This window comes from Onthophagus taurus, chromosome 5, assembly GCF_036711975.1.
Source record: "Onthophagus taurus isolate NC chromosome 5, IU_Otau_3.0, whole genome shotgun sequence".
NCBI lineage: Eukaryota > Metazoa > Arthropoda > Insecta > Coleoptera > Scarabaeidae > Onthophagus > Onthophagus taurus.
In genome coordinates this window covers 4,973,665-5,001,288 of record NC_091970.1, presented here as the reverse complement: position 1 = coordinate 5,001,288, position 27,624 = coordinate 4,973,665, and the positions used below count along the sequence as shown (strand labels likewise).

At 34.2% G+C, this 27,624-nt stretch overlaps 2 protein-coding genes and 1 long non-coding RNA gene across 4 annotated transcripts; 1 reads left to right on the top strand and 2 right to left on the bottom strand.

The window, feature by feature from the left end:
- The first annotated feature begins 895 nt into the window (after positions 1–895).
- Positions 896–27,611, top strand: LOC111426216 (protein winged eye-like). Of its 2 annotated transcripts, XM_023060637.2 has the most exons (11): positions 896–1,410; positions 11,649–11,773; positions 12,006–12,146; positions 15,791–16,321; positions 16,400–16,546; positions 16,639–16,809; positions 20,395–20,505; positions 20,786–23,580; positions 24,540–25,511; positions 25,564–25,725; positions 25,784–27,611. In XM_023060637.2, exons 2-11 carry the CDS (start codon positions 11,677–11,679, stop codon positions 26,030–26,032), a joined length of 5,376 nt encoding a protein of 1,791 aa, XP_022916405.1. In that variant the 5' UTR covers positions 896–1,410; positions 11,649–11,676; the 3' UTR covers positions 26,033–27,611. The 2 variants fall into 2 exon arrangements, with proteins under 2 accessions (XP_022916405.1, XP_022916406.1); XM_023060638.2 differs by lacking the exons at positions 896–1,410; positions 11,649–11,773; positions 12,006–12,146; ... (1 more) ...; positions 16,400–16,546; positions 16,639–16,809 and adding an exon at positions 16,843–17,173.
- On the bottom strand, positions 5,295–12,584 carry LOC111426339 (uncharacterized). The gene is made up of 3 exons (XR_011640379.1): positions 12,432–12,584; positions 5,409–5,684; positions 5,295–5,355 (listed from the first exon to the last, which is right to left on the bottom strand). It is a non-coding gene; the product is annotated as an uncharacterized lncRNA (long non-coding RNA).
- LOC139429792 (protein phosphatase inhibitor-2) lies at positions 13,434–15,642 on the bottom strand. Its single transcript, XM_071195984.1, has 3 exons — positions 15,284–15,642; positions 13,686–14,017; positions 13,434–13,635 (listed from the first exon to the last, which is right to left on the bottom strand). Exons 1-2 carry the CDS (start codon positions 15,423–15,425, stop codon positions 13,734–13,736), a joined length of 426 nt encoding a protein of 141 aa, XP_071052085.1. The 5' UTR covers positions 15,426–15,642; the 3' UTR covers positions 13,434–13,635; positions 13,686–13,733.
- Positions 27,612–27,624: the final 13 nt, after the last annotated feature.

Below are 27,624 nucleotides of genomic sequence, written 5' to 3'. Positions count from 1 at the left end.
GTCGTCAACCAGCCCTCACGGTAGGTTTAGATGAACTTTCTTTTGAGACATCTGTATTTCGGATCAAATGGATTCCCAGGCAACAACTCTTAGGAAAGGAATAAAGCTTTATATAAATATTGTAATCGTGTAAAAATTTGACCCCGAGATTTTAATGGTTTTTTGACACAACGCAGCTTTCTAGAAGTTTATAAGACATATTTGTCTGATATGATTTCTACATGTTAGTGTCACACATATAGGAGTTAACTAAATTTAATGTTTCCGTCTTGTATTCGTTCGTTTTTGATTATAAAGACGCAACTTCGATTTTGAATGGATTTATATTCGTCGGAAAGTTTTCATTAGTCCGTAATCAAAACTCAATCGAACAAGTCTCTCAATAGGAAGCGATAACCATCGGGTTTGGAGTAGTAATTTTAAAAGCCGTCCAATAATTCATAAAGTCTTCTTTCCACGTCAATTATCTTTGACTGATTTTTCTTCCTCAATATTTTCAAATCGAATTAAAGGTTTTCTTAACCTTTCTTTCTCATGCAATTACGTTAACAAATACGAGTGAAACGATGGTTCACTCGAAGTCAAAGTTTAAAGTAAATTTTTTTGGTTGTATTAAAAAAAATAAACATCTTAATAATCGGATACTTAGAAAATAGTACTATTTCTATCGTATACCTTCCTTCTCTTGAAAATTCTTAAAGGGAATGTACCAGAAGCTCTCGACCACGATATCCACCTTTAGTGCCTTTATAGTTAGGGTTGGATCGGGGCAAGGGACGGGCGGTGGCGTCGACGCCGATGACGAACGAAAGCTTCCGAACCCGGAGGCCCCCGACGACGACGCCGCGCCGCCACTGCTCTACGACCGCCCGATGTCAGAATTTTCTCGATTACGTAGCGCCAGTTGAACGACGGCAACCGCGCAACAAACGAACGCTAAACTCGAAGAGAAATAACTAAAATCCGACGCGATAAAACGTTTTTTACTTCATCCTGAATAAACGAAAATTGAGTTCGATTCTGTTGTTGTTTCAGTTTGGGTGTTGTTTGATGTGGTGATTTTATTTGTTATTTAATGAATATTGCCAAGAATTTTAATTAATCAATTAATTGTATTATTAATGATGAATAAATAATAATTTTGAGATAAATATACGTTTTAGTGTTGACTTTCTGCGTAGTGTGCAAACCGGAAGCGGATATGTGAGAGAGCTTTCGATCGCGTCGCCGAAAAGTAAAAAGAACAAAATAAAAAAAAAACATGTTCTGTGTTAGTTGTGTGGGTTGTGGTGCGTGTGTGCGACCTGATTGTTTTGGATTATCATCGTCATTTCGAACACCACCACCATTTACGCTGGATTTCTAGAAAAAAAATTACTAAAAAATGAGATTTACCACCACATTTAAACGGTAAATGAATAAATTTTAAATTTGTGATTCATTCAATTGTAATAATATCACAAAAAAAATCTCCAAACAATTCTAGATATCGTGTAGGAACATCTGGGAGTGAACGAATCATAAACATACAATGACAATAATAATAATAACTACTCGCTATAAGCGGTTATGCTATTTTGAAAACAATCGTCCCGGAAAAACGATTCGAAATATTTTAAAAAGAATCCAAATTATTTATGTTCGAAATGTTTGTTTTTATTTGCGTTTTAAAGGAATCACGGTCGTGCTAAAATCGATTAGTAACCCCCATTCAAATCGAAACAAACCCCGCAAAAAGCTTCGGATAATGATTGAACTGGCGATAACCTAAACCAAAAATAAAAGCGGAAAAAAATGGGAAAAGAGAGCTGGTTAACTGTAGTAACAGGAAAAATACTAGGAAAAAAAATTGTTAGCAGTAAAAAACGGTCGGTTTGAATTTTTAACGCTCTCTGCAAATTAACTGAACGCCGACGAATAATAATGATAAAAAAGAATTTGTTTGATAAAAAAAGGGATTCATGATTTATTCAAATCTTTTCGATTGTACTCAAACAATCAATTTAGAGGAGGATTTTTATTAAATTTATAATTTTAGGATTTTCATTTTTACGTAGTTAGATAAAATTCATAAATTATATAACTTTTTGATTCATTTGGTAACAATGCGATGGTATTAAATCATCTTTTTAAATATTTTTTATTAATTACACAACAGGAATGCTAATTAAGCCTTAATCTGGCATTAATCGAATGTTAACGCTGTATTAAAGTAAGAATAAGTCAAAAAGAGTTTGTCCTTGCGATTAGGTTTACTTAGATAGTTAAAGTTAACACGGTGCGAATGGGCGGGTAACTTAAGATCATGCTTTTATAAGATATTTGTCGGCTTAATCCACAATCACTTCCTCTAATTTTGGAACTGTAAATAATTTCAATATCGAAAACGTCAAATTAATGATTTTTTGATTAAGTTTTGAAAGTTGGTAACAATGCGATGGGATTAAATAATTTTTTTGATAATTTTTTATGTAAAAAGTTCTTGTTTGGTATTTTTAATGACACAAAAAGAACACTTATTAGCTCTTAATATGGCATTAATCGAATGTTAACGCTGGGTTAAGGTAAAGATAAGTCGAAAATCGGATTTACAAGAGATTAATCGAATTGTATCTAAGCTAACGTTAATCATTATCGTTATATTCAATTAAAAGATTTCGAAAGTTGGTAAGAATGCGATGGGATTAAATCATCTTTTTGATTATTTTTACATAAAAATTACATCACTTTTTTTTTAATTATACAAATAACATGCAAATTAGCCCTTAACTAGGTATTAATCGATTGTTAACGTTGGGTTAACGTAGAAATAAGTAAAAAATGAATTTTACAAAACTAATTGAACAATGTCACTTAAATTAATTGCTGTAAACTCTTATATGAAGCAACGAGAGTATTGGATTGCAATGTTATTAATCTCGATTAGTGTCACATTAATTTTTAGCGAACGTTAATCATCAAACGTTCTAAGCGTGGTATTAACCCTAGGATACTTAACCAATAAAATAACTATAGTAACTATAATCTTGCCGGGCCTGAGAGGCCCGGTTTGTGCATGCTAGGGTTAAACAAAACGTTCCACTTAGTTTGCCGTTATTAAGGTTAGCTTAGATATTTAAAGTTAACGGGGCGCTAATCGCCGGTTAACTTTGGATAATGCATTTATAAAACACATTTCTTATTAATGTAACTAATGGAGCTTCGATAAAAAACTTATTTTTGATTTTTCACGATGTTAACTCCAAGTTAACGTTCGATTAGTGAAAATCGGCTTCGTTTAGGTTGCATTTTGGAACTTTAAGTGGTATTCTGCATATTTCTGGAATATTTTGTTATTCTAAATTCGCAGGCTTGATTGCGCCTCCTTAACGCTTATTCTGTATTCATTTTTGATTCGATTCACATTAATTTTTAGCGAACGTGAATCATCAAACGTTGTAGGCGTGGTATTAAACTAAACGTTACGCTTAGTTTGCCGTTATTAAGGTTAGCTTAGATATTTAAAGATAACTGGGCGCTAATCACCGGTTAACTTTGCATAATGCATTTATAAAACACATTTTTTATTGATGTAATCGAGCCTCAATAAAAGTTTATTTTTGATTTTTCACGATGTTAACCCAAAGTTAACGTTCGATTAGTGAAATTCGGGTTTGTTCTGGCTTCGTTTAGGTTACATTTTGTTGCTATAGAATATTCTAAACTTGCTGGCTCGATTGCGCTTCCTTTAACTTCCTTCAGAGTAAGTGCTCCCCGCTTACTCTGAATTCATATTTGATTCGATTCTAAATTTTTTGAACATTACATCTCAATATAATTGTGATTAAGACAAATTACGCCTCAGTATTCGATTAAAATCTTATTTTTGATTTAATATTATCAATTTCTGATAGAAATTAAAAACAAAATTTTTTTTCTAAGATAACCGTCCTCAACAACAACCAGTTTTTTTCCTTTGGGGCGCGTCTTGCCATCCACGTGTTCTGGGTGTCCACAAGCGGTAGCAGCCGTGGTCGAACTCGGTCTTTTCTCTTCTCGCACCGCGTCGTCGAACCTCTCGCTTCACCTTTAATCTTTTTTTTTATTCCTTCGTATTTTTATTCCTCTTCGTTGTATCCTTCTCTTTCTTTCTCTTTAACACGTGTGTCGCTATGTCTCTTCGTGTCTTTGGTCGAGCGGAAAAGCTTCTTCGACCGGCTCAACTTTGAAGCCTTACACGTAATTGAAGTCAATTTTAAAACTTATATAATAAAAATTTTATAAATTTAGTATTAAAAAAAGAATCTAACACGACGACGAAATATCGTCTTGTTTTCGCATTTTGCTACGCCGTTATTTACCGCGTCGTATTTTTAGCTGAGATTTCAAACGTTTCGGTTTCATTTTTCTAACACTTTTCGAGAAGATAACGCTTGAATGCATAAAATAAGTTTTTTAAAAAGAAATTATTGGTTAATTTGAAATAAAATTTAATATTATTTCATCGAAAAGCGAGTGTCGCGTCGATAAAGACCTTAAGGAATGACCCGTTACGCGATAAAATGCAATTAAGATAACTTCCGAATGGCTATTTCTTCTGTTTTTCGTTAATCTTCCATGAAGTTAAATCGGGAACAACCTGAATACTACAATTAGAAACCGAAAATGTTGTCAACATTGTTGTAAAAGACGTTAATCTAATAATAAAACTTGTACATCGTTATTAATAGATGCAATAAAAATTTTAATATTAACTTTTTATACTTTTTAAGTGGATTAATGGATTAAAAGTAATGACTCAATCCTTTCTCTTTACACTCAGATACATAGATGCCAAGGTTAACGTTTTCAAACTAACCACAATTTAATTTCTCATTTAGATTCATCCAGATTTTTTGCATTTTCAAAGATAACAAAAAAATTGTAGAAAAACAGAATCGTGGGATGTGAAGAAAATTGAATTTCCATATTTTACCCAATTAGTTTTGATTTGAAAATCGGGCGAGGAAATCCTAAAACCAAATTATCCCTTAATTTTATAAGAAGCAATCAGGATTAATTTCATCGTAAAATGTAAATCACATTTTTGTGAAATCGACGCAAAAAAATGTTTATTTTTTTTCTTAATAAAACTCAAGATGATGACTCATACTAAAGAATACCATCAAGAATTCACGCACAGGGAATATTTCCCCCTTAGTTATTTCATTCCGTGTTTAGTCACAGGGCTTTTATCCTCTTCAAAATGAAGGGGAATCGCCGAACAACGAAAAGGAAAAGAATCGTTGAGAATTATCTTTAAATTTAAAAACTTACCTTACGATTCATTAAAAAGCGTTGTTTTGTTGGAGATGTTCATCCAAATTTCCATTCATTCTAAAATAATTCCGTTTTAAATTGTATAAACATCGTTATAAATGTGTACTTACCTTAAAATAATAAAAAGTTAATAAAATTCGCTTCAAATCAACCGGGGTATATCCGAAGATGATTTTATTCATTTCTTGAAACGTTTTTAATTGATTCGACACTTAAATTCAAATCTTCGAGGTTTAACTTCGTGTGGCGTGGCATCAAGTTTTAGAGGTTTATGAACCGCAACAATTACTCGAAATTTGTTGACAACTAATTTGACGTTTTGAAACGTCAAAACGATTGTTGCCAAATTGCACTGATTGGTTGGATGGACAAGATGGTTGGATTACCTGGAAACGATTTGGAAATGTCATTTGAAACAATTATAATACTAATTTTTTAATTTGCAATTAAATTTTGTATTAATTTTTAGTTGTTGTTACTACTATACTTAAATTCAATTTGTTGTTTCGTTGAATTGTTTACAAACAAGGTTTTTGACACAAATGTTAAGTGTGAAGTTGGCTCTTCAGTATTACCAACGATAATAATTAAAAATATACCGGGAATTTCATATAACTCGCAATTCATATATTGCAGTAACCATAGTTACGAAACTACTATGCACTTACACTGTCCCACATAAAATGCAACATAGGTTAATAGTACAGGCATTGGGTAGTTTTGCAAAGGAAAAGTTTTGCTTGGAAAAAGATGATGTCTTTATGATAACCGAGTCTAAACCCGAATGTTTCTGGTTCTAATGTTAGTGCAATAAAAATATGCAACGTAGTGATATCTTATACTAACTAGCGCTACCTAACACTGTCACTAGAACTAACATTAGACCTAGAACTAGAAACATTTAGGTTTAGCCTAGGTCTAGTGTTAGTTCCAGTGTTAGTCTAGTTTTATTTCTTATTCAGCGCTAGATTGTTGTATATTTTTATTGAGCTATAACGGACACTGCGGACACTTATACTGACTTGTTGCATTTTATGTGGGACAAAGTAAGTAGGTACGCCCTGGTTTCTATGGAAATATATTTTTGTATATTGCATCTTAAGTAAAATTCACTGTAAATTAAAACAACAAAATGTTTCGTTGATGTTTCATTTCTGTGTTGTAACCATGTAGCAGATGCGGCAAAGTTCACGAAATGACACATAGAAGTCTGTTTTATTTGTTCTGCTATTATTCATTGGTTATTTGAATATGACACTATCCCACAAGTTTGGTTTATTCAAGGTTTCGAGTAAATTGCATCATCATGATGTTACTGAATGTTAAAAAAGCCTTTCACTAACTCAACAGCACCGAACTAATCTATTGTAATGCTTTGAATTGTGTTCGTCTTGACAGCGTTGCACACGACATATTTTAAGCCATTGATTCTCCTCTCCTCTTTACTTATATTCGAACAGTGGTATTTCAAAAATCGTCAATACCCATTTTCTATATCACCCCAAGAAACATTTTTGACACTTGATATATCAAGAACAAGTGACAACTACTGATTTTGACATTTACGGCATCATATTCCAGTCTTGTTAGAATCTTGAACACTTGCTATACTGAGGACTGAAGTTTTTGACATTGCTTAGTCACTTGATATAACAAGAACAAGAGTTTTTGACATCCTATGACACTTGATATGTCAACAACTACTGTTTTCAACATTTAAATCACTCGTCTTGTTAGAGAACTAAAGTTTTTGACATAGCTGCCAGCTCCATTTAGTTATATATGTTTCTTTTATAAGTTTTTGGCCATTTGGCTATTATGGTATACTTCCAACTATAGTTGACGGTATTTCTCAAGTCGTTCAAATTAGTGTTAGGGCCAAAAAGAAGTTATGATAACGAAGACATGGGTGATCACTACATAGCGGCTTACGTATTCAAATAAATACAGACTTCGTCAGTCCAAGATTCACATCGTAGTCATTTGTGATGAATGCAGGATTTGCTGATGGATCTTCGGCGCACCAAATCAGAGTTTTGTTTGGTGTTTTAAACAAAAACTTTGACATCAAAGACGTACTCGTTCAAACTCCTGATTGATTGAATGAACAAGATGGATGACGATTTATTATTCAATTTCTCAAATGTCATTTTTCGACATAACCTCATTTATTATTTCAATTTTTTTTTCATATAAGTATTGTTTCACACTAAAATATTATCTAATACTAAAAACATACGGGTTCGTTATATTTATGGGATGATATGAAATTGATTTTATAAGTTTATGTGGGTTTGTTAAGGTCTAAACGTAAATAAAATTTAAAAAGTTGTCGGTTTTAAAATGAGAAGTTTTTCGCTAGATTTATTTTTAATTTTTCCGGCAAGCATCACGTAAAGTGGCCCGTCGTAGTTTCTAAATAGTCTCCGACACTGGCCTTGGAGGCGTTGTTTAGACTGCCACACACTCTCAACCAATACCGAGAACTTACAACGATTTAAACACCACAGAAAAACCTCATTTTCTAAGAAGAACTGTGTATAAACACATTTAAATAAAAAAATTATTTGTTGCAATCTTGTTTTAATTACATTTATTTTTTTATGGGTTTCTAACCATCTGCCTCCAACTTTAACCAACCCTCATAAGGGATAAAGTGGCAGGTAGTTTATTTTTGGAGAGAAGAAAAAAGAAAAAAAGGTCAATAACTGATCTATTGTTACCTTCGGGCAACTATTCTTATTTCTTCCAAGAATCTTATTTAACAAGACAAGAATTGATTTCTTTTTATAAACACAAAAAATGTAATAAAGTGAAGAATTTTGTATTAATAATAATAATCACATTCACAAATTTCATCATCGAAATTGCGATGAAGAATAATACATTTCAAGAATTTTCCAAAAACCCGCCCAAACGACTGTTTTAAAAAACACCACGGTGTTAATTGTTAATAAAAAGGCTAGAATCTTTGCGTACAAAGCGAAATTAACATTAACACTAACTGATGTGGTTAGATTTTCTTCGGTTTCGAAAAAATGTTCATTAAATTCCCCGATATCACCTTGAGCTTGAATGTCACCTATATCTTGAGTTTCTCTCGATTCGAAATTAATTCGATCCAAAATATCGCTTCCAATAACTTCGACTGAATTACTTCTATAAAAATTATTAATATCAATATTATTCGAATTCGAAGTTAACTGCATTGCGCTGTTTGGCGATAAAAAGGTAACCATTTTTTTCGAACTGTTATCATTTTGGAGTGGATTCGATCGCTTTTTCCTTAAAATAAACTCCGAACTAACAGACATCCGATCCAAACGATCGTATTCTTCGAAAATATCCGATTTCATATCGTCCGATGTTATTTTAGCATTTTTTTTAATTAAATCTAATCCCTTGTTTTCCACATCCAAACTTTCAATTGATGATAACGAACCTTGATTTGGTTCCATTGACACTATACCTGCGGTATCTTCGTGGAATGGGTTTTCTTCTTCGTACGTTTTTAAAAGAATGTTTTCGATTATTTCCGAACATGCTTTCGAAACAATTTCCCGTGATAAATAAACCAATTGGGTACCAAGACACCTTTCTTTCTGATTATTAGGCATTTTTTAAATTAGTTGTGTGTAATACGCTAAAAATTTTGAATGAGTTTGACGTATTTTTTTTTAATTTGTCAATGAAATTTATAACAATAATAAAGGTTATAACTAAGGTTAATAAATCATAGAAATTTAAAAATCAAACATTTAGCAGAAGTCGCTTACGTATCCATAATGTATAAATTGTGACGCCTCGGCTTAGATACATTATATTGTACATCATTATTTGTGTTGTTGATATGAACCAATTTTCTGTTGATATGATATAGACCAACCAAAGTTGACTTCTCTGCCATATATTTAAGTAGTCTTCAATAGCTTTGTTCATTGGGTCTTCCCTACTCTGCACGACATGGCACTAGTATGACGTCAGTGCAATTTAGTGTAAATAAGTGCAAAGTTATGTCAACTGAGTGTAGGTTAGAAAAGTGTATAGCGTGATCGCAACGAACAGTTTTTTATCAAGAAAGTGTATAATAGTATTTGAAATGGACGAACAGGAGATTATCAGCAAAATAGTCGCGGAAAATGATGAAATCATCGCAGTAATAATAATCTTATAGCGTTGCCAAGCACGTGAGGGCAACCATAAGAAATTATTGCACTGAGGTAAAAATAAAATTATTTGGACATGGTGATATTCATAAATAATTGATTTTAATTTGATTTTTCCCCGTTGTAGTTACACTGAGCACCTGTTGAACTTAACCGAAAACAGGTTCAACAAAATCTGCACTAACTTGCACCGGTTGCATTGTACTGCGCATGGCCCAACGAACAGTATGACTACAACTGCACTAAACTACACTATCCCCAACGAACACACAACATCTGCACTAAACTGCTTAGTGCAAGTAGTGCAGTCCCTATGAACAAAGCTAATGTGTGTCTTCTAATTGTGTATTAACAGTTACAATGCCTCAACCTCAAATAGCCTGAATTTAATCAGGTGATATAGTACATTGTTATTAATGGCGCTGTATGTATTAGCCAATTGCAGGTTGATATGGTGTTATCATCTTTCATTAGTTGAAGTATTACAATGTGTGTTGTTCCATTGCATCAATTATGGCGCCTCGGCGTAACCAAGCAAAGTTAGTTTTCTTGTCATATATTTAGCCGAGGTCGTTTGCGGGCTAGGCACTTCAATGTGTGTCGTCCAATTGTGTTTTAACAGTTACAGCGCCTCAGCCTCAAACAGCCTAGGTTTTAACCGATGATATTGTACACTGTTATTCAGATCGCTGTAATGTATTAGCCAATTTCGGATTGATATGGTTTTTATTGTCATCTCACATTAATCGAGGCATTACTCGGCCGCAGGCGACTTCCACTTAAACAAAATAATGTCATACATCTTTATTCGTGTCGTTACTCTGTATTAGCCAACATGGTATTAATTGTAGCGCCTCGGCCGCAAGTCCACCTCGGCTCAATTAGGTGATATTAAGTCAATGATATCAAGTGTTGATATGGTACTAATTGTAGCAGCTCATTCTTTAAATCATAGTTTTGATTACGATGTTGTTCCGATTAGAACAACATTTGAGTGTTATCGTAAGAGTGGCAATAAATTATTTAAACACCAATACAATGTATTGTACAACATCCACTCATCAATTGAAAGTGAAGTGTGTGTGTGGGGTGGGTTGCACGTCCATATTACTTGGAACTTATTAACACTGACTTTCTATTTTCTTCATCATCATGATATTATTCATGAAGTAATAGATAGGAAACTAACCAACTTGTGTCATTAAAAACATAACAACGAGTATTTCTTATACAAGAAATTGATTTGATAGCGTCTTCGATCAGGTCTCGCAATCTCACTTTGCGTTATTCCTTTAAAGTGTCTCGTAATATATCGTGAGGTGCTGATTGTAATTGTCTTCAAGACGATTCAAGCCGATTCCCCTTGGTCAAAGCTTGTTCATTGATGTTGAATGAATATTCCTAAAAAAGAATAGTTATTTTGCATTGAAACATTACTTACTCTTTGTCTAACATAGTTTTGTTCGTTTCTTTATGGGAGTAACCATAGCAAAAAGAATCCAGCTACCTTAACATCCGGCATAAAGACAAATTATGATTTCGATTTCATCACTTCAAAGTAAAATTAAATTATTATTTATCGATGCTAAATCACTTTCACTTAAACAATCAACATCTTTTAAATATAATATTACTAATTTTACAACAATTTTAATTTTAAAAATGTAATTTTATTATAATTTTAATGGTCGTTCACTTATTAAAAGAGAAAATTCCGTAACAAAAAACAACTACAAACGTGTCTTCTGCTTTGGAGAGAGAGAAAAAGATAAAAAAGGAACGGCGGGTTCGAAATCGCGTGGGTGAGTGTAGCCCGTATAATCAGAAAGAACAAGTGAGACAATCTCCGTTTTTCCATCTCGTTTTAAACCCATACAACTTACTCGCTATCTTTATCTATCATTTCTTTCCATCTTTCACGATGTTCCGTCTTTCTCTTTTCCCCTTTGGTTTCCTGTTTTCTTTCTTTCTCCTTTTTTATGTCCTTGTTTTAATTTTTTTTCGTCGTCCTTTTCACAGAGATCCCCCGCCACGAGTCTGGCACGTTTATGCATCGTTTCAAAGTTTACTCCAGGATCCACGAGGTCTATAAAGTCATGCATTTAACCTAGTCGGCATATTTTTGTTTAGAAATAAAGAGATGAATTTAAATAAAATTATTGACGTTGTAATTTTTTGTTTCAGAGGGCGTTGAAGAAATAATTTAAAGAAAATGTTAGGAAGCCCTGCGGGGGCGGGTGGTCAGCAAAGGGGTAATCTTTGGCCCATTGCGCCCGCCTCCGTGTCCCCGGCTAATTTCACAACAGATGGTGAGTAGAAAGAAATTTTATAAATAGAAAAAGATTGAAAAAAAAATGTTTTGGAGGGGATTTCTCCTTAAGTCAGGTGTTCAAGAAGTTGCGTAACACCAAACCGGTGTGTGCCCCTTTTTCGGATAATTATTATTATTATCGAAACGAAATTGGAACTCAACTTTACGAGATAATGATATGCAAACGATTCTTTATCCTTTTCAAACTACTTTTATCTTTTAATTTTCAGGTTTTGGAAAATACGGGATTTATTCCTTATTTCCTGGGACGACTAATTTCGGGAACACCCTGTATTCACACAACACCATCGGCCGGTTTTCTTCCGGCACAATACAATCAACACCAACTACTTTTCACGCTACCCATAAAGGTAAATCTTACCCCAACATACTTTTTTTTTACTATTTTAAGCTTTATAACATCTAAAAAATATTACACAAATAAAAATAAAGTGCTGTTGGAATTTGAAGGCCGGTGGCTGTGTAGAAGGAGTTTCGAGCAGCACACCGCAACTAATGAAACAATTAAACGGTAATTTATTAATTGCTATTGTGTCGTAAAGACGGCTACGACGCCGATGACTACGAAGAAGAAGCAATCGGGCTTAGCGTGGTTTCTTCAATTTGGTAGTCACAAATAAAATTTTCGAACTCACCTAAAACTTCTTCGATAATACTTGATCCCAGTGAATTACAAAGGATTTTTTCGCAACATTCTCAGTGATTCAAGTAGAATTTCTCCAAAAAACTTTAAACTTTAGGGATGCCGAAACAGGTGGTGAAACGACGCTTTAACATGGCGGATGAGTGAAGTTAGTAATAGTTAAAAGAAAATAAAAATTCTTTATTTAAATTACATTTTATTTTGTTTGGGTAAAAAAAAACGAGTTTAAATAAAATTAAATCGAATTTTTTTAATAATTTATTCAAAAAATCATTTCATTAAAAATTAACAAGAAGATAGTTGCATAAATTTTTTTTAGAAATAAAGAAAGATTATTTATTGTTTCGTTTTAAATTTATTAATTTCAAATTTTTACGCAAATTTGATTAATAATTGATTGTTAAATTATAATTAATTTATAAAAGACTTTGATAGGAATGAAGTTAGTTAACACAACTAACTTAACCCATAATGAGTAATGACAAATCCATCAAAACAAACCATACAAACATAACCTAAAAATTGTTCAAACTTTTTTAATGCTTAAAGTGTTAATTATGAAGCGATTAAGGAGTTAAACCACACAAAAATGATAAACTCCGGTAAAACTCTTTATTTTATAACTTTTTTCTTCACGTTTAATTCGTTTTCTAAAAGTTTTTTAGATTAAAAAGAGTGATGATGATTCCCGTTAAATGATCAGGTTTTATTTTATTTACGCAGTTTTCTAAAGAAAATTTCTGGGTCAGGTCGCGTCACAGAACCTATTAAAAATCGTGCGATCAATTACCATCATCTGATTTGCATAGAGTAATTGCTTAGATTTTTTTTAACGGAATCGTGCAGAAACATGTTGAACGTGAGTGGGCTTGTTTTGTACACGGCCTTTTCCTCCCGGGAAATTTTAAATAATAATAGACTACGACTGTGTGGAAGTAATTATCTATGTGCTATTAACTTTTTCTTTTAATAATTTAGATGAGAAGTGGAGAAATTTATGAGTGTTTTTATATTCGAAAAAAAAATTACAGGATAACACTATTTCGAACTAACATTAGGTTGATTTTGATTTTTTTCTTCGTCATCTTCGACAGTTGTCGTTTTCGCGGTTTTTTCAATCCGCTTGGTTTCGTCGTAAAATTTTTTCCGTTGATCCTGAAATTCTTTGTGTTTATTTTCATCTTCTGCATCTACCACTAAACATAAAAAATTTAAATCAAATAAAACATTTTTATACAAGAACTACCATCGAAAATTTATTATATAACATTTTTACATTCCACATTTATTTGTTTTATTTTTTACTTGATCCAGGTTTTTCATCGTCATCATCATCATCATCAGCAGCTAATTTAGCTCTTTTAAATTCGTCGTAATGTTGCTTTCGTTTTGACTCGAAATCCTTTCGTTTTTGAATTTCCTCTTCGGCTTTATCGTCTTGTTCGCGTTTCATTAATGCTTTGGCTTTACCACCTTCCATTAATTTTTTAGCTACTTCCGTTGGATCCATAAATTCACCATCATTTTTGTTATATGGAGTTTTTGGTTCATTTATTTTCATATGACCATAATCTTTCCCTGATTTTGTAATTTATCTTTGTTTTGGTAGTTCTTGTTGAACATCAATTACATAGAGCGAGTTTGTATTTTACGATATCGTATGTTGAGCCGAGGCCGCTTGCCGCCGAGGCAGTAGGTGTTCTGTATCGGCTAATTTTATAAGCTGAGATCGCTTTAACATAAATGTGGCGCCTGGTCCGCAAGCGACCTCGGGTTAAGCAGGCGATATGGGCCATTGTTCGTTAAAGTTTTGCCGGGGTCGCTTGCGGCCGAGGCAGTAGGTGTTAAAAAGGATTGGGTTGGGTTGGGTGTTAATCAGTTTTTAATTGAGTTGACATGATGTAGCCCCTCGCCCGCAAGCGACCTCGGCTTAAGTAGGCGATATCGCCCATCGTCCGTAAAAGTTTTGCCGAGGTCGCTTGCGACCGAGGCAGTAGATGTTCTGTATCGGCTACTTTAAAACCCGAGACCGCTTTAACATAAATGTGGCGCCTCGCCCGTAAGCGACCGCGGCATACGCAGGCGATATCGCCTATTGTTCGTTAAAGTTTTGCCGAGGTCGCTTACTGCCGAGGCAGTAGATGTTAAACAGGAGTGGGTAGGATTAGGTGTTAACCGTTTCTTAATAGAGATGGCATAAATGTGGCGCCACGCCTGCAAGCGACTTCGGCTTAAGTAGACGGTATCACCCATTGTTCGTTAAAGTTTTTCCGAAGTCGCTTGCGGCCGAGGCAGTAGGTATTAAACAGAATTAGGTTGATATGGTCGCTTGCGGCCACCTTTGCTTAATTAGACGAAGTCTCACGACGAGTGCGCTTGCGATGGAGGCGGTATATTTCGCACACATTAACCCAAAATTGGTTAACGCATTGCCTCGGCCTAAATATTGTAGCACTACAGCTTAAATATGCTATATCTTACAATATTTACCATAAAGACAGCCGAGGCTGCTTGCGGCCGATGTGTTGCACTGATTATTGACTAGTTTTAAATATTAACCTCGTCTTAAGCAGATGACAGCGCATATTGTCTGTTATAACTAGAATTTGGTTGATATGGTTGGTCAAAAGTCCTTTATGTGTTGACTAATTTTATAGTGCTGTTGTGTTAATAGAAGCGCCTCGGCCGCTGGCGACCTTGACTTAAGGAGATGTTATAAGTTTAGCTCAAGTCGCATGCAGCCGAGGCAGAATGTGTTAATCAAAACGACAGGACAACAAAATTGAATTAACTCGCCCAATATTATTGACGGTTTAAAATAATTTAATATTACGTTTTTAATACCTGGCGGATGATACGTTTCCTTTATATTCGATTCGTCAAATTTCGCGTGCTTCGCTAACGCACGTTTAGAAGTAGATTTCGCTCCTTGAGTGTTGCTTTTAGAATCTTTTAAAATTTTCTTCTCTTCACTTGGTTTTTGCATCGTCTCATTAATTTTTGGTCCATTATTTAATAATTTTATTTGATTGTTTTAAATAATACGACGATTTGAGATTTAGGTTAAAACCGAAAATGAATGCAAAATCTTTTTTAAATACAACTTCGCCTCCGAGAATGTTAAAAGCAAAATACATTGATTTGTTTTGAGTTATTGGATCACTAAAATTTTTTTGTCAAATTTGACTTTTCGCTTTTCAAAATTGTGTTTTTAGGGTGTTATGTTAATGAAATAAAATAATTTAAATTTGAAATAAACTTAGGAATTTGGTTGATGTTTAAGCAGGTATTTTTTTTGGGTGTGTCTACCTGGATTTATTTTAAGATTTTAAGGGTTGTATTTTTTTTTAGATTCAATATTCTCTGGATACACTTTGGGAGCGCCGACACCACCTCCCGGGTCCCCATACTCCCCTGTTCCCGTTGCCCAACTCGAATTGTTAACGAAAGGATTCAACTCCAACATAATCATCCAACAGCAACCTGATTTTAACCACCACCATCACCATTCGATTTCGCCGAAAAAATCAGCGGCAACTCTAACCGTCTCCGAAAAACGGCTTCAGCCGGCGGTAATCGAAGAAAAATGTTGCTCGCTGAAGCAGCAAAAACCGTGCGTGTGCAACGGTTCTTCTTCATCCCCGAAGACGATGATGTCGGGGAAATTCACCGAAAATCCCAGCGGATGTAGCAGGACGAATCCGGTCGATTGGGTTGCGGTTCAAATTAAAAAGGAACCGGGGACGCCGTGTCAAGTCCCGGAAGTCTCGACGAGCGTCTCTCCAATTGTTAAAATGGAGATTACCTCGCCTAATTGTCAATCGATTAAGACTACGGGGGAGATGCAAAGCGCTAGTTTATCTTCGATTGTTACAACAAATGGTGATTAAGATTTATTATTATTTAATTATGTATTTATTTATTTAAAGATGTTTATTTTAGATGTTTATTTATTTTAAGGTAACATTCCAGTTGGAATAGCCGTGGCAAGACAAAGGATACAACAAGAAGTTGTATCTTCACCATCATTACCACCGCAAGGTCTTCTCACTACAATCAATACCTCAACGCAGCAAATAAAAGAAATGGCTCGATTAACCGAAATCGGTAATTTTTTTTGATTCTGGTTTTTTGAAAGAATCAGAACAACCATCGTTATGTACTTATGCAGAACCATAAATGTGTATATATTTTTGTAGATACAAACGTCGCATCATCAGGTATGGCTGCGAGTGTTCCTAGCGGAGGCGTAACAGGAGGCGGCACGCTCCTGCAGTGTACGGATGATCGTGGCGCGGGTTTGGCTGCTTGGCCAGTAGGCGGGCCCCATGGTTCTACGTTGGCCACGCCAACACTGTGGCAGTACCCCGGTAAGACTCTCTGAAAAGCCCTGCCTATGTAGAAGGCCAACTTTCTTTCCTGGCAGCAATAGGCCATCGGTTTTCCTGCCGGACGCGCGGTAGTGATAGTTTTTTTAAGTTTTTCTTCTCTTCTACACCTTCTTCTTATTCCCTAGTACTCTATAACCACTACATAAGTACTAAATAAGTCTTTTATTTTTGCGCGAGTTTATTTAGTGACAAGTGTTGAAAAAAAATCGTCGGAGTTTTTTTTATTGTTCTCCGATGTTGTTTTTTGTTGTTGTTGTTGTGGTTAAATGAATTTTTTTATTAACAATTCAAGTTCAAAGTTGGATCATCATGGCTTATTTATGCGCCGTCGTCACAGTGTGTGGTAGGTTCTCTTTTTATTCTTGTTAATTTTTTGTGTTTGGGCCGCAGGGCCGTAATCGAAAACTATCTAAGAATAGCAAGAAACCTTAGCCAACCCGGTGTGTTCCTTATCGCGTTCGAATTCTTATCTTATCATTACAAAACGGAAAAAATAAGCAAACACTGAATTATTCTTGTTAGGAAAAAATTTTTCAATCAAATTTACTTTCTAATATTTGAAAGACTCGATTCGCTAACCCCCATAAAGAATCGATTAACGTCCGAAAGTGACAGTGTTCCTAACCCGCAGCAATTTGGGTTGACATAGGACCAGTTTTATTTTGGAAATCGTTCACTGGACCAAATCTTACTTCTTCTTCTTCTTCTTATCTCGCGCGAAGAAGGCGCTCTCTATAAATAGGAGAAGCTTTTATACAGTCCGTTCTATAAATACCGACGGGTCGGGAAAATAAACAGAGCGCCGAACGAGGATGACGTATCAATCAGCGACGTACCGTAATCTTTATTATTACTTTTTTAAACTCAAATTAAAATCCTTATTTTTTTTTAAATAATTACCCGAAAATTTCGTTTCGTTAACATTTTTTTTGTGTGTGTGAGACGCGGCGGTTAAGAGGAAAAAGTGTGTCAGGGATACCAACCATAAGAAAATAACGGGGTACCACCGAGCGATGTTAAACGCGGTTACGTCACGGAAACAGCTGAGCCAACCTGACGAAAACAAAAAAAAGTAAATAAAAATGAGGCGAAAAAACTAAAAATAATGATACGAAAAAAAATAGAGCTCGAATCCGAAAAAAAGCTCGTTTTTTTGCGGAGATAACATCGCGTTTGCATGTAAAACGCCTCGACGCGTGTAATTAATTCTTACGTTGTGGTCTTTTTTTAAATAATAATAAAGGTACTCCGTGTGTTTCTGTTTCTAAAGAAACAAAGAGAAATTTTAATGTGTTGACCAAAATGGTTCAGATTTATTTTAGCCTGATTAGATTGTGTCAACAAAGAGGAAATTGATTTTCCTAACCCATTTTATAAACAATTAAGTATAATTTTTCAATATAAAGGTACAATTTAGTAGAACTCGACGCAGTGCAAGAACTCCAAAAACCAATTAAAAATCCGAATTACAATATTAATTGTCGTTTTAAGTTGCCGAGGCAGTATCTCAAAAACTTATAACCTATTACTTAATGGAGTGTAATTGAGTTCAAATACACATTAAAGTTGTTGTTGATACTGTTATTTCCTAGCCGAAGCAGTTCTGCTGCGGAAGCAGTGGCTCAAATACACGAAAAATGAACAGGAAGCCTTATTTTTCAATAAGAACGTATTGTTTAGAATTCGAGGCAGCTGCGTTTCCTTCTTAATTTAAAGTATATGAATCTAGAAAGACGTATAACTGAAATTTAATATAAATTGTTGAGTTAAGTGCCGAGGCAGTAGCACAAAATCTTTAAAATGAGATAAGCGTGGATCACACTAGGCTGCTTGCCAGCCGCTGCTGATCAGCGGCGGGCAATAGTACCAGCAAGCAGCGGCGGGCAACCCGGTCACACTACCTGTTACTACTCGTCGTTTCGTTTAGCCGCTTTCAGCAACCATGTCGTCTGTAGGTCCACGTAAACAATTAATTAAGCAGTTGTTAAGTGTGGGTTAACAGAACAGACATCGAACATAAACAAAGGACTACGTGCCACGTGCTGGTCAGACTGCACTGCTCGCTGATGGCAGCGGGTGCGAGTGAGTCACGTGACCTGCTAGGACAGAATAACCAGAAATGACACTGACGTCGATTCGTTTGATGTTGGCGGCATCCCGTTTTATGACCTCGATTTAAAATCCGCCATCTTATCGCGAGCAACCGTAGACGCGATGAACACACAATGAATGAGAGACACAACTTGTAGTACAACAATTGTAGCGCCTTGGCCGCAAGCACCCTCGACTTAATCAGGCCAAATCATAGATTTGCTAAGCTTAGCCAAGATCGTCTGTGGTCTGCTATGTTCTTCTATTAAGTCTCAGGATGGTACTAATTGAAAGGCCTCGTCGTTATTTTGTGCTGCTAGTCGCTGCTGCCTGGCTACTAAAATAGAGCATTTCCAATATCACTAGCTGCTGATAAATACTCGTCGGCTGACGGCGAATTTTATGCTCACACCAAGCTGATTAATGGCTGACAATAGCAGCTTCCACAACTCGGCTGGTAAGCAGCCTAGTGTGACCCGCGCTTTAGTAACATGTTTTTTTTCTATGAACATACTTGGAGCCCGAGGCAGTTAAACAGTTGAGATACTGGGGTATCCTTCAATTTAAATACACACTAAAACTGTTGTTGATACTAAAATAATAAATGTGTTGTTTTTTAGTCGAGGCACTGCTCCAAGGGAGTGGCCGAAATACTCGATAAATAAGCAGTAAATCTAATTTTTCAATAAGAACATAATATTTAGAAACCGAAACAGTTGAGTTTCCCATTTAATCTACAGTATGTAAGTCTAAAAGACGTTTTAAGTAAAATTTAATATTAATTGTGGTTTTAAGCTGCCGAGACAAAGTAGCTCAAAAAATTAGATAACAGTTTATTTTTTACCTCGAACATATCACTTGGAACACGAGGCAGATGAGCTGCTGAATTAATAGAGTGTGTCTGTATTGAGATAAACATTAAAACTACTATTTATGTTGTTAACTGTGTTATTTCCTAGCCGAAGTATCTTTGCTATTCAGCCTCATCTTTCACTCCCCTATATCTCAGTGATATTAACCGTTTGAGTCCCAAGCAGCGCTATGGTGCTCTTTAGATTTTGTGTCGAAAAATTCCAGTACATATCGAGTGCTGTGGACAACTGGCGGTGCTGTCATCGACTTATCGTGCTGCTTGTGATTAAGACGATGTGTTAAAGATTTACTATACTCAATATATCTTGCAGATAATCAGTTTGTTCGTATAACAGTTGCTAATTGATTGGAAACTCGTTTTATAGTCGCTCATATCAAATAATGTACTCGCATGTCAACAGCTTGCATTATTTGACATGTGCAAATGCAATTTAGAGATTGAAACCAGTCAAAACCCGTTTGACACTCAATTTGGCTATAAATTTTATTTTTTATTATTTCTAAGAGGAAGATTTAGTGTTTAATGTGTGTTATAATTGTATTATAATAAAAGTTTCTACATAATTTGATGTTTTTTATATGTTAATTATTTTATTTCAGCTCCTTTACCGATGGAGCCAATCGTACCTATGTCGGTACCGATTCCCCCGGTTGGATTTCAATTAGTTAGGGATCCAACAACCGGCGGGCTTCTTCTATTACCAACGTCAGGTACTTGAGATAACTCTTTTTGTTTCATTTTAATAATAAAACATTAATTTTTGATTTGTAAGTTATAAACGGTAAACATATTTGACACCCCTTAATCAAAGGGGACGTGGGGGGTTGTGTGCTTGTACGCAGAGAGAGGGTGAGGGTTAGATTTTCCCCCACGTTATTCGACCTTCTCGTGACCATACGCGCCCTTGAAACGTTTCAGTATAAAATCATCATTTGAAACGAGTTAAACTAAAAATATAATTTCGAAATATTTTCTTTTTTTTCGTTTTAGAACCGCTTCAACAAGCCGTGGTGTGGCCAAGTTACACTCAGCCCTCATCCCATTTGCTTCTACCTCAATTACCACCTCCACCCTTACAATTATTAAGTTCAGCGAGTACTTCAGAGTTAAATAACTTCATGCAAACGAGTACAACTCTTCATCAACACACACAAACGCACAGCACGAGATTGGTTGCTGTTACAACTGATAGTAAAAGAAAAATACCATTGCCGTTACCGGCAACGACGTTGATAAAGATCGAAACTGATGCGACGGTTGATCACACGAAGACTCTTCAAGCTGTTAGCACTGTTGCAACAAACACAGCAACGGTTTTTACGGATCAAACGGCGGTTCAGCCGCTGCTAGCGGCTCATTTAATATATCAGCATCCAACGACTAATTTAATTTTAAGTCAAACACCGACTACGACTACAACTGTGCAACCAACACTAGAAACAACTTCTTGTCGGAGCCAAGCAACTTCTCCGGTTACTTGTTTAACACCGCCGCCGGAAAATACTCAACATCAATTGACGCATCATCAAAATCAACAGCAAGAGCATGAAGAGGAAACGACGCAAGTTCAAGATGCGAGTAATCAAACTGACACGGTTGAAGATGAAATTGATGAATGCGTGAAGAAAGTTAATGAAAATAATGGAGTAATGGAGGATAAATGTGATGATACAACAAGGAAGAAAGAAATTGTTGCTCCGATTTCTTTGTTGAATCAAATAAAAGAGAACAAAATGAATTTGATAAATGAGAGTGTTGATTTGAAACCATCTGATTTGAGAATAAAAGGTTTAATAAAAGAAGGGGAAGATGCAAAGTTGGTTGGTGAAGAGGAAAATGTAAAAAATTTGCCTTTAGATTTACAGGTTAAAGTAAATGTTGAATGTAACGAGGATGTTTCATCCGAGCAAACGAAACCTTTAGATTTTCGAATGAATTTTAAGAGTAATATCGAAGAAAACGAATCGAGTCAAAAATTAAGCGATGAAATTAGTGAGAAACCCGATACGACGGGTTTAGATTTGTTATCGAGTCTTGTTGATATCGAAAATCGAAGAAATATAGAAAATAATAATAATATAAAAGAAGTAGAAAAGAAAGTTGATGATAAATTTGGAGGATTAAACCTTTTATGCGCATTAGCCGAACAAAGAATACTGGAAGAAGTGAGCGAACAAAAACGGCGTCAAAGAGCGATCGAAAAATCGGAGAGGAAGAAAGAAAAAAGGAAAAGCCGCGGTAATCGAGACCCAGATGAACCGAAACACAAAAAATCTAAATATTACATAAACGAGAAAGGGGAAAAAATCAAAAAAATCAAAGACAAAATCGATAAGGAGAAAGATGATGTTAAAAATTGTAATTATTGTAATTTAAAAGATTTCCGAAGTTATAAATCGGAGGAAAAAGCGAAAAAATTCGTCGCTAGTAAAACGCAAACTTTATTTGAGAAAGGCGATTTTCCATGCATGAACGCGAACGAGCTTAATATGCGAAAAAAATTGGCCGATTTACAGCGAAAATATCGCGAGAAACAACAAGAATTGGTTAAGTTGAAATCGAAGAAGCACTCGAATCATCATAAAGAGTGTTCGAAGAAACATCATAAGTCGAGAAAGAAATGTAGCGATGACAAAATTAAAATTAACGATGAAAATAAGATTGGTGATGATAAAATCAGGGATAGATTATCCCCACCACCTCCTATTTTAGATAAAATCGATCACCATAACGAACAGCGAATAATAAATAATGATTTATTAAAACCGCCGACGCTTTGTGCCATAACAGACGAAAAAAATTATGAGAATATCCAAGATATTAATGAAAACAACAATAAGCGTTGTTTTACACCAGATTTAAGTGATTCTAGTCCGGAAAAGGCTTCGTCAAAAAAAAGGAAAGTTGGGAGGCCCAAAAAATTATTACCATCATCGAACTTATCGACAACGACGGAAACGTTGGTTGCTAAAAAGGCTAAAAAGTGTTATGCGATTGGATACCTTTTAGCGGCCAAGCAAAGATTACTTGAAAACAGTACGTTTTCCGACACCCCGCCGAGATTTATCGAAGAATCCAATGAAAACAAGAAGGAGAAGAAACAAAAAAAAGTGGAAAAATGCAAAATAAGGCCAAAATTAAAAGCTGAACCTACGATTAAGAGTTATCGAGAAGATGACGACGATGATGATGAAATTGAGGGGGATGATGATGAGGATGATGAGATTGGGGATGATGATGATAAAGATAAAGAGAATGATTATTTCGAAAAAGTTAAGGAGGAAAAGTTAAGTCAAGAAAGATGTGCTCAAAAGTTTAAAGATGAGAAATTTAAGGAGGAAAAGTTTAAACAAGATAAAGTTAAGCAAGGAATATTAAAAGAAGAAAGATTTAAGGAAGAAAAAGTTAAAGAAAAATTTAAGGGGGATAAGTTTAAGGAAAATAAATTTAGTGAAGATATAGTTAGAGATGACAAATTGAGTCAAGAAAAATTAAAACGAGATAAATTGAGTCAAGAAAAATTGAATCAAGAAAAACTGAATCACGAAAACATTGGTGAAAATCCTCAAGAAAGTGTAAAAAATGAAAAGAAAGAAATCGACGATCGTTGTCTATTAAAACCGGACGATTTGGATAAAAAGAGAGTTTTAACGGCGATGGGGGGATTATTCTATGCGGGAGAATTAAAAGCAATCGAACCGCCCGACGTTTACTCCATAACTTTGGACGGGGAGCGAGGAAATCGGCCCCACATCATGCCCAGAGAGGACATTTTAAGAGACGCGGTGAGTTCTTTGTAAATTTTTCGTAATCTTCACGAAAAATTCTCAAAAACAAGTCCAAACACGACGTAGTTATCTCAAAAAACAACTCGGATACAACTAAATTAAAGTTGACGTTGACAACCGGAAGTGAAGTTTTAAAAATAATACTTGTTTTAAAGGAAGTTTTATGGGGCTTTCAAATTTATCAAGATAAATTGTTTTAAAATTAATCGAAAAAGTTCAACTTCCGGTTGTCAATATCAACTTTAATTGTACGATTTCTTTATCTTTATTAAAAATTCAAACACGGTGGGGTTATCTTAAAAAGTAAGCGAGATATTAATACTGTAAATTCGTTGCCAACTTCATGTTTCTAAATATTTATTCATAATTAATTGTAACTTTGTTTTTTTGAGATAGATTAATCATGTTTAGACGTATTTTAAAAGCTTTTCCCCACAAAATTTCCTTTAAAACAAGTACAAACACGTCATATTTATGTTTAAAATTAATGTCACTTCCGGTTGTCGACGTCAATTTTGATTTGGTTGTATTTTTGTCATTTTTTGAGATAAAGTAATCATGTTTGGATTTATTTTAAAAGTTTTTTAATGAAAATTAAAAAAGTTATAAAATTAAAGTTGACGTTTATAACCGGAAATTGAACGTTTTCGGTTAATTGTAAAGAATTTTTTAAATTTCTCATTAATGTCTTGATAAATGTGAAATCCCCACAAAATTTCCTTTAAAACAAGAACAAACACGTCATATTTATGTTTAAAATTAATGTCACTTCCGGTTGTCAACGTCAATTTTAATTTTGTTGTATCTTTGTCATTTTTTGAGATAAATTAATCAAGTTTGGATTTGTTTTAAAGGATTTTTAATGAAGATTAAGAAAATTAGATATTTCAATCGACATTGACAACCGGAAGCACCTTTTAATTATGATGTTTTTTAAATATTTTTTTCAACTTTAGATTTTAGAAGTTCATCCAAGAAACGAAGAAGAATTAACGGTCGGAACAAGAGTAGTGGCTTATTGGAGTCAAAAATATCGTTGTCTCTACCCCGGAAGTGTGGCAGAACCCGATTCGCCAACCTCAAAATTTATTTCCGTCGATTTTGACGATGGCGATAACGGAAAAATTCCATTGAAAGATATCCGATTACTCCCTCCGGATTATCCCTTCATGGAATACGACCCAAATCCTTTATCGAGCTTAAGTAAGCGTAAAAGAAGAACATCAACAACGGAAGATTCGAGCAGAAAGAATTCGACCAACTCCACCAACACCGAATCAACGATTCAGGATCATTACGAAATACAGGAGAGTCACCAAACGGATTCGTCGACGTTTAATAATGTTAATAATGGTAAGGATAAAAAGAAAATGAAGAAGAAGAAGAGGGAAAAGTTAAGGAGGGAGTTGGAAAACCAAGAGATTAAAAAGAAGAAACGAAAGCATCGGTGTACTGAGGAAAATTGTCAACATAAAAATAGAAAGCACAAGAAACATAAGAAACACAAGAAGCATCATCATAAAGAAGAGAAAAGCGATGATAAAAATATTGAAATAATCAAAATTAATAGTGACCAAATCGATTTCGATTCGAAGAAAAGTCTCGAAAAAATTGATCCGAAAGAGATTAATCAAGAAAAAGATGTTAATGACGAAGACGATTTTAATGAAGAATTTGAAGACGAAGAAGATGATGTGATTGGAAATCCCGAAGATGAAGTTACCATGGAAGATATCGAGGATACTTTGGATGAAAGGCAGCGGGGATTTCGAAATAGACAAGCATCGTGTGAAAGTCGAAGTAAAATGTCCGCCTTTTTACCCGATAGTAATTTGTGGAGTTGGTTGGGCGAAGGAAGAACGTATAAGTTCCGTGGGAAAAAGAAGATTCATTATAAATCCATTCAACGAGGGAAAGAAGTCATTACGGTAAACAATTAAAAGGAAAAAAATAAAAATAAATTAATTTCGTCGATTTTAGCTTGGAGATGCAGCAGTTTTCTTATCGACCGGAAGTCCAGATCGACCCTATATTGGAATCATCGAGAAACTTTGGGAGATTTGTGGTAACATGAAGAGCCGTGTTCGATGGTATTATCACCCTGAAGAGGCAACCGGATATGATATAAAGTTCCAAATTCCCGTAAGAATAAATTTATTTTAATTATAACATTTTAATTATTTAATTTAATTCATTTTAGGGCGCTTTATTAGAATCGAATCACCAAGATGAGAACGATGTCCAAACGATTTGTAGGAAATGTGATGTTTTGCAATTAGATCAGTTCCAAAAACGTCTTAATCACGATAATGAGCTTTATGCGAAAGTTTATGAGAACCAAGATTTGTATTATTTAGCCGGTTACTACGATCCGAGTCTTGTTCAGTTAACCGTTGCTGAAAATACTCCCATCGTTAAATGTTTGGCATTGAAAGATGCCCAAAAGTAATGATTAAATCAGCAATAATGACTTAAAAGAGTATCGAAATAGATATTAGAGGTGGTGATTAAAAATATTCGTACTATAAGGTGATTGAATAAGGTGCTAATAATACTATTTGTAAAAAAAAATTTAAAAAGGGGCAACAAAGATTGTTTTTATTTCCTTGTTGATTTGCGAGCAATATTATTAAGATTACAGTATTTTTTTTTTTTAATCTGAGGAATATCTTTAAGGAAAAAGACCTCGAGGCTCTCTCGTTATTTATAAATTTTGTTGTAAATACCAACTTAGATTTATAATAAATTTTTGTGGTTAATTTGTTAAAAAACTGCTTCATTGTTGGTAGTTTTAAGAAAAAGGTGACCAACCCAAATTGAAACAGTACCATTTTCTTCGATTTTATTATGTTTCGTTGGTTGGTCCCTTTTAGGTCCACTAAGTGTATATTATACAAAAAAAAAACAACTATAAACCACCTAAATAATCATAAAAATTATAACCTAAAAAATATATTTTGATAGAATATTTCGATGAATTCAATGTAAAAACGTTTTACGGTTAATAGAGCGGTCATTTTTCGGTCTAATCGTAACGAAATCAATGTAATTTTATAAGGGTATCCATTTTTGAAGAAAAATACAATCGTATAAGGTCAATCAAGAAAAAATTATTTGGAGCAAAACTAACCTAAAAAAAAAAAGAAATTTGTCCCAAAACACAAATTTTGCAACGTTTGGACTGAAATGGGTGCCTCAAAGACTTAAAACAACATTTTTAATCAAATTAAATTAGTAGACTAAAAATGACTTACTATTAAAAGCCGAAAACTGACATAAAAATAATTATTAATTACGATTAAAACAATTCCTTTGTAAATACAAAGATTAAAGGGAGGGGAATTTAATTTTATTAATGACACAATAAACGTGCAATTTAATTTGTACTTAGTACTTAAAAAGAAAATAATTTCTCGCTTTACTTTTACAAATTAGTATTTCTTTTCTATTGTATACTTAATACGCTTAATAAGAGAAGTAGAACGTAACTTAGTACGTAGGTGCTACAATTTTTTAAATCGCTGTGAATATAAATCTAGAAATAAATATAAATTTAGAGTACTATATACATTGTAGGATAGAGAACTTAAAAACTCTTTAAATACAGAACGTAGTACAAACGGATCTGAGAAATTTAATTTTACTAAAAATAAACCGGAATCACTTTTATTGACGAAAAAATGAAAATTAATACAGATACCTATACCTCAAAAAAAATTATAATAAATATTTATTGTGTAAAGAGTAACGAATATTTTTGCAAAATCGGTGAAAAAGACCATGTTTCCGAGTATAACGTGACAATAGTTATAGGGAGTAGGATTTTAAATGGATCATAAAATGATTGATTAAGAAAGATTGCAAAAAACAGGGTTCTTTTTTAATCGTATCCACATTTTTGGCTACATGTACACGTATTAGTTAATTATTACTTAAAGAAACTCTAACGATTTATTGTAAATAATTTTTTTAATAATATTAAGGCATGTAAATAGCATTTTATGATTATAATCTTATATTGAAAAGAATTATTGTTTATTT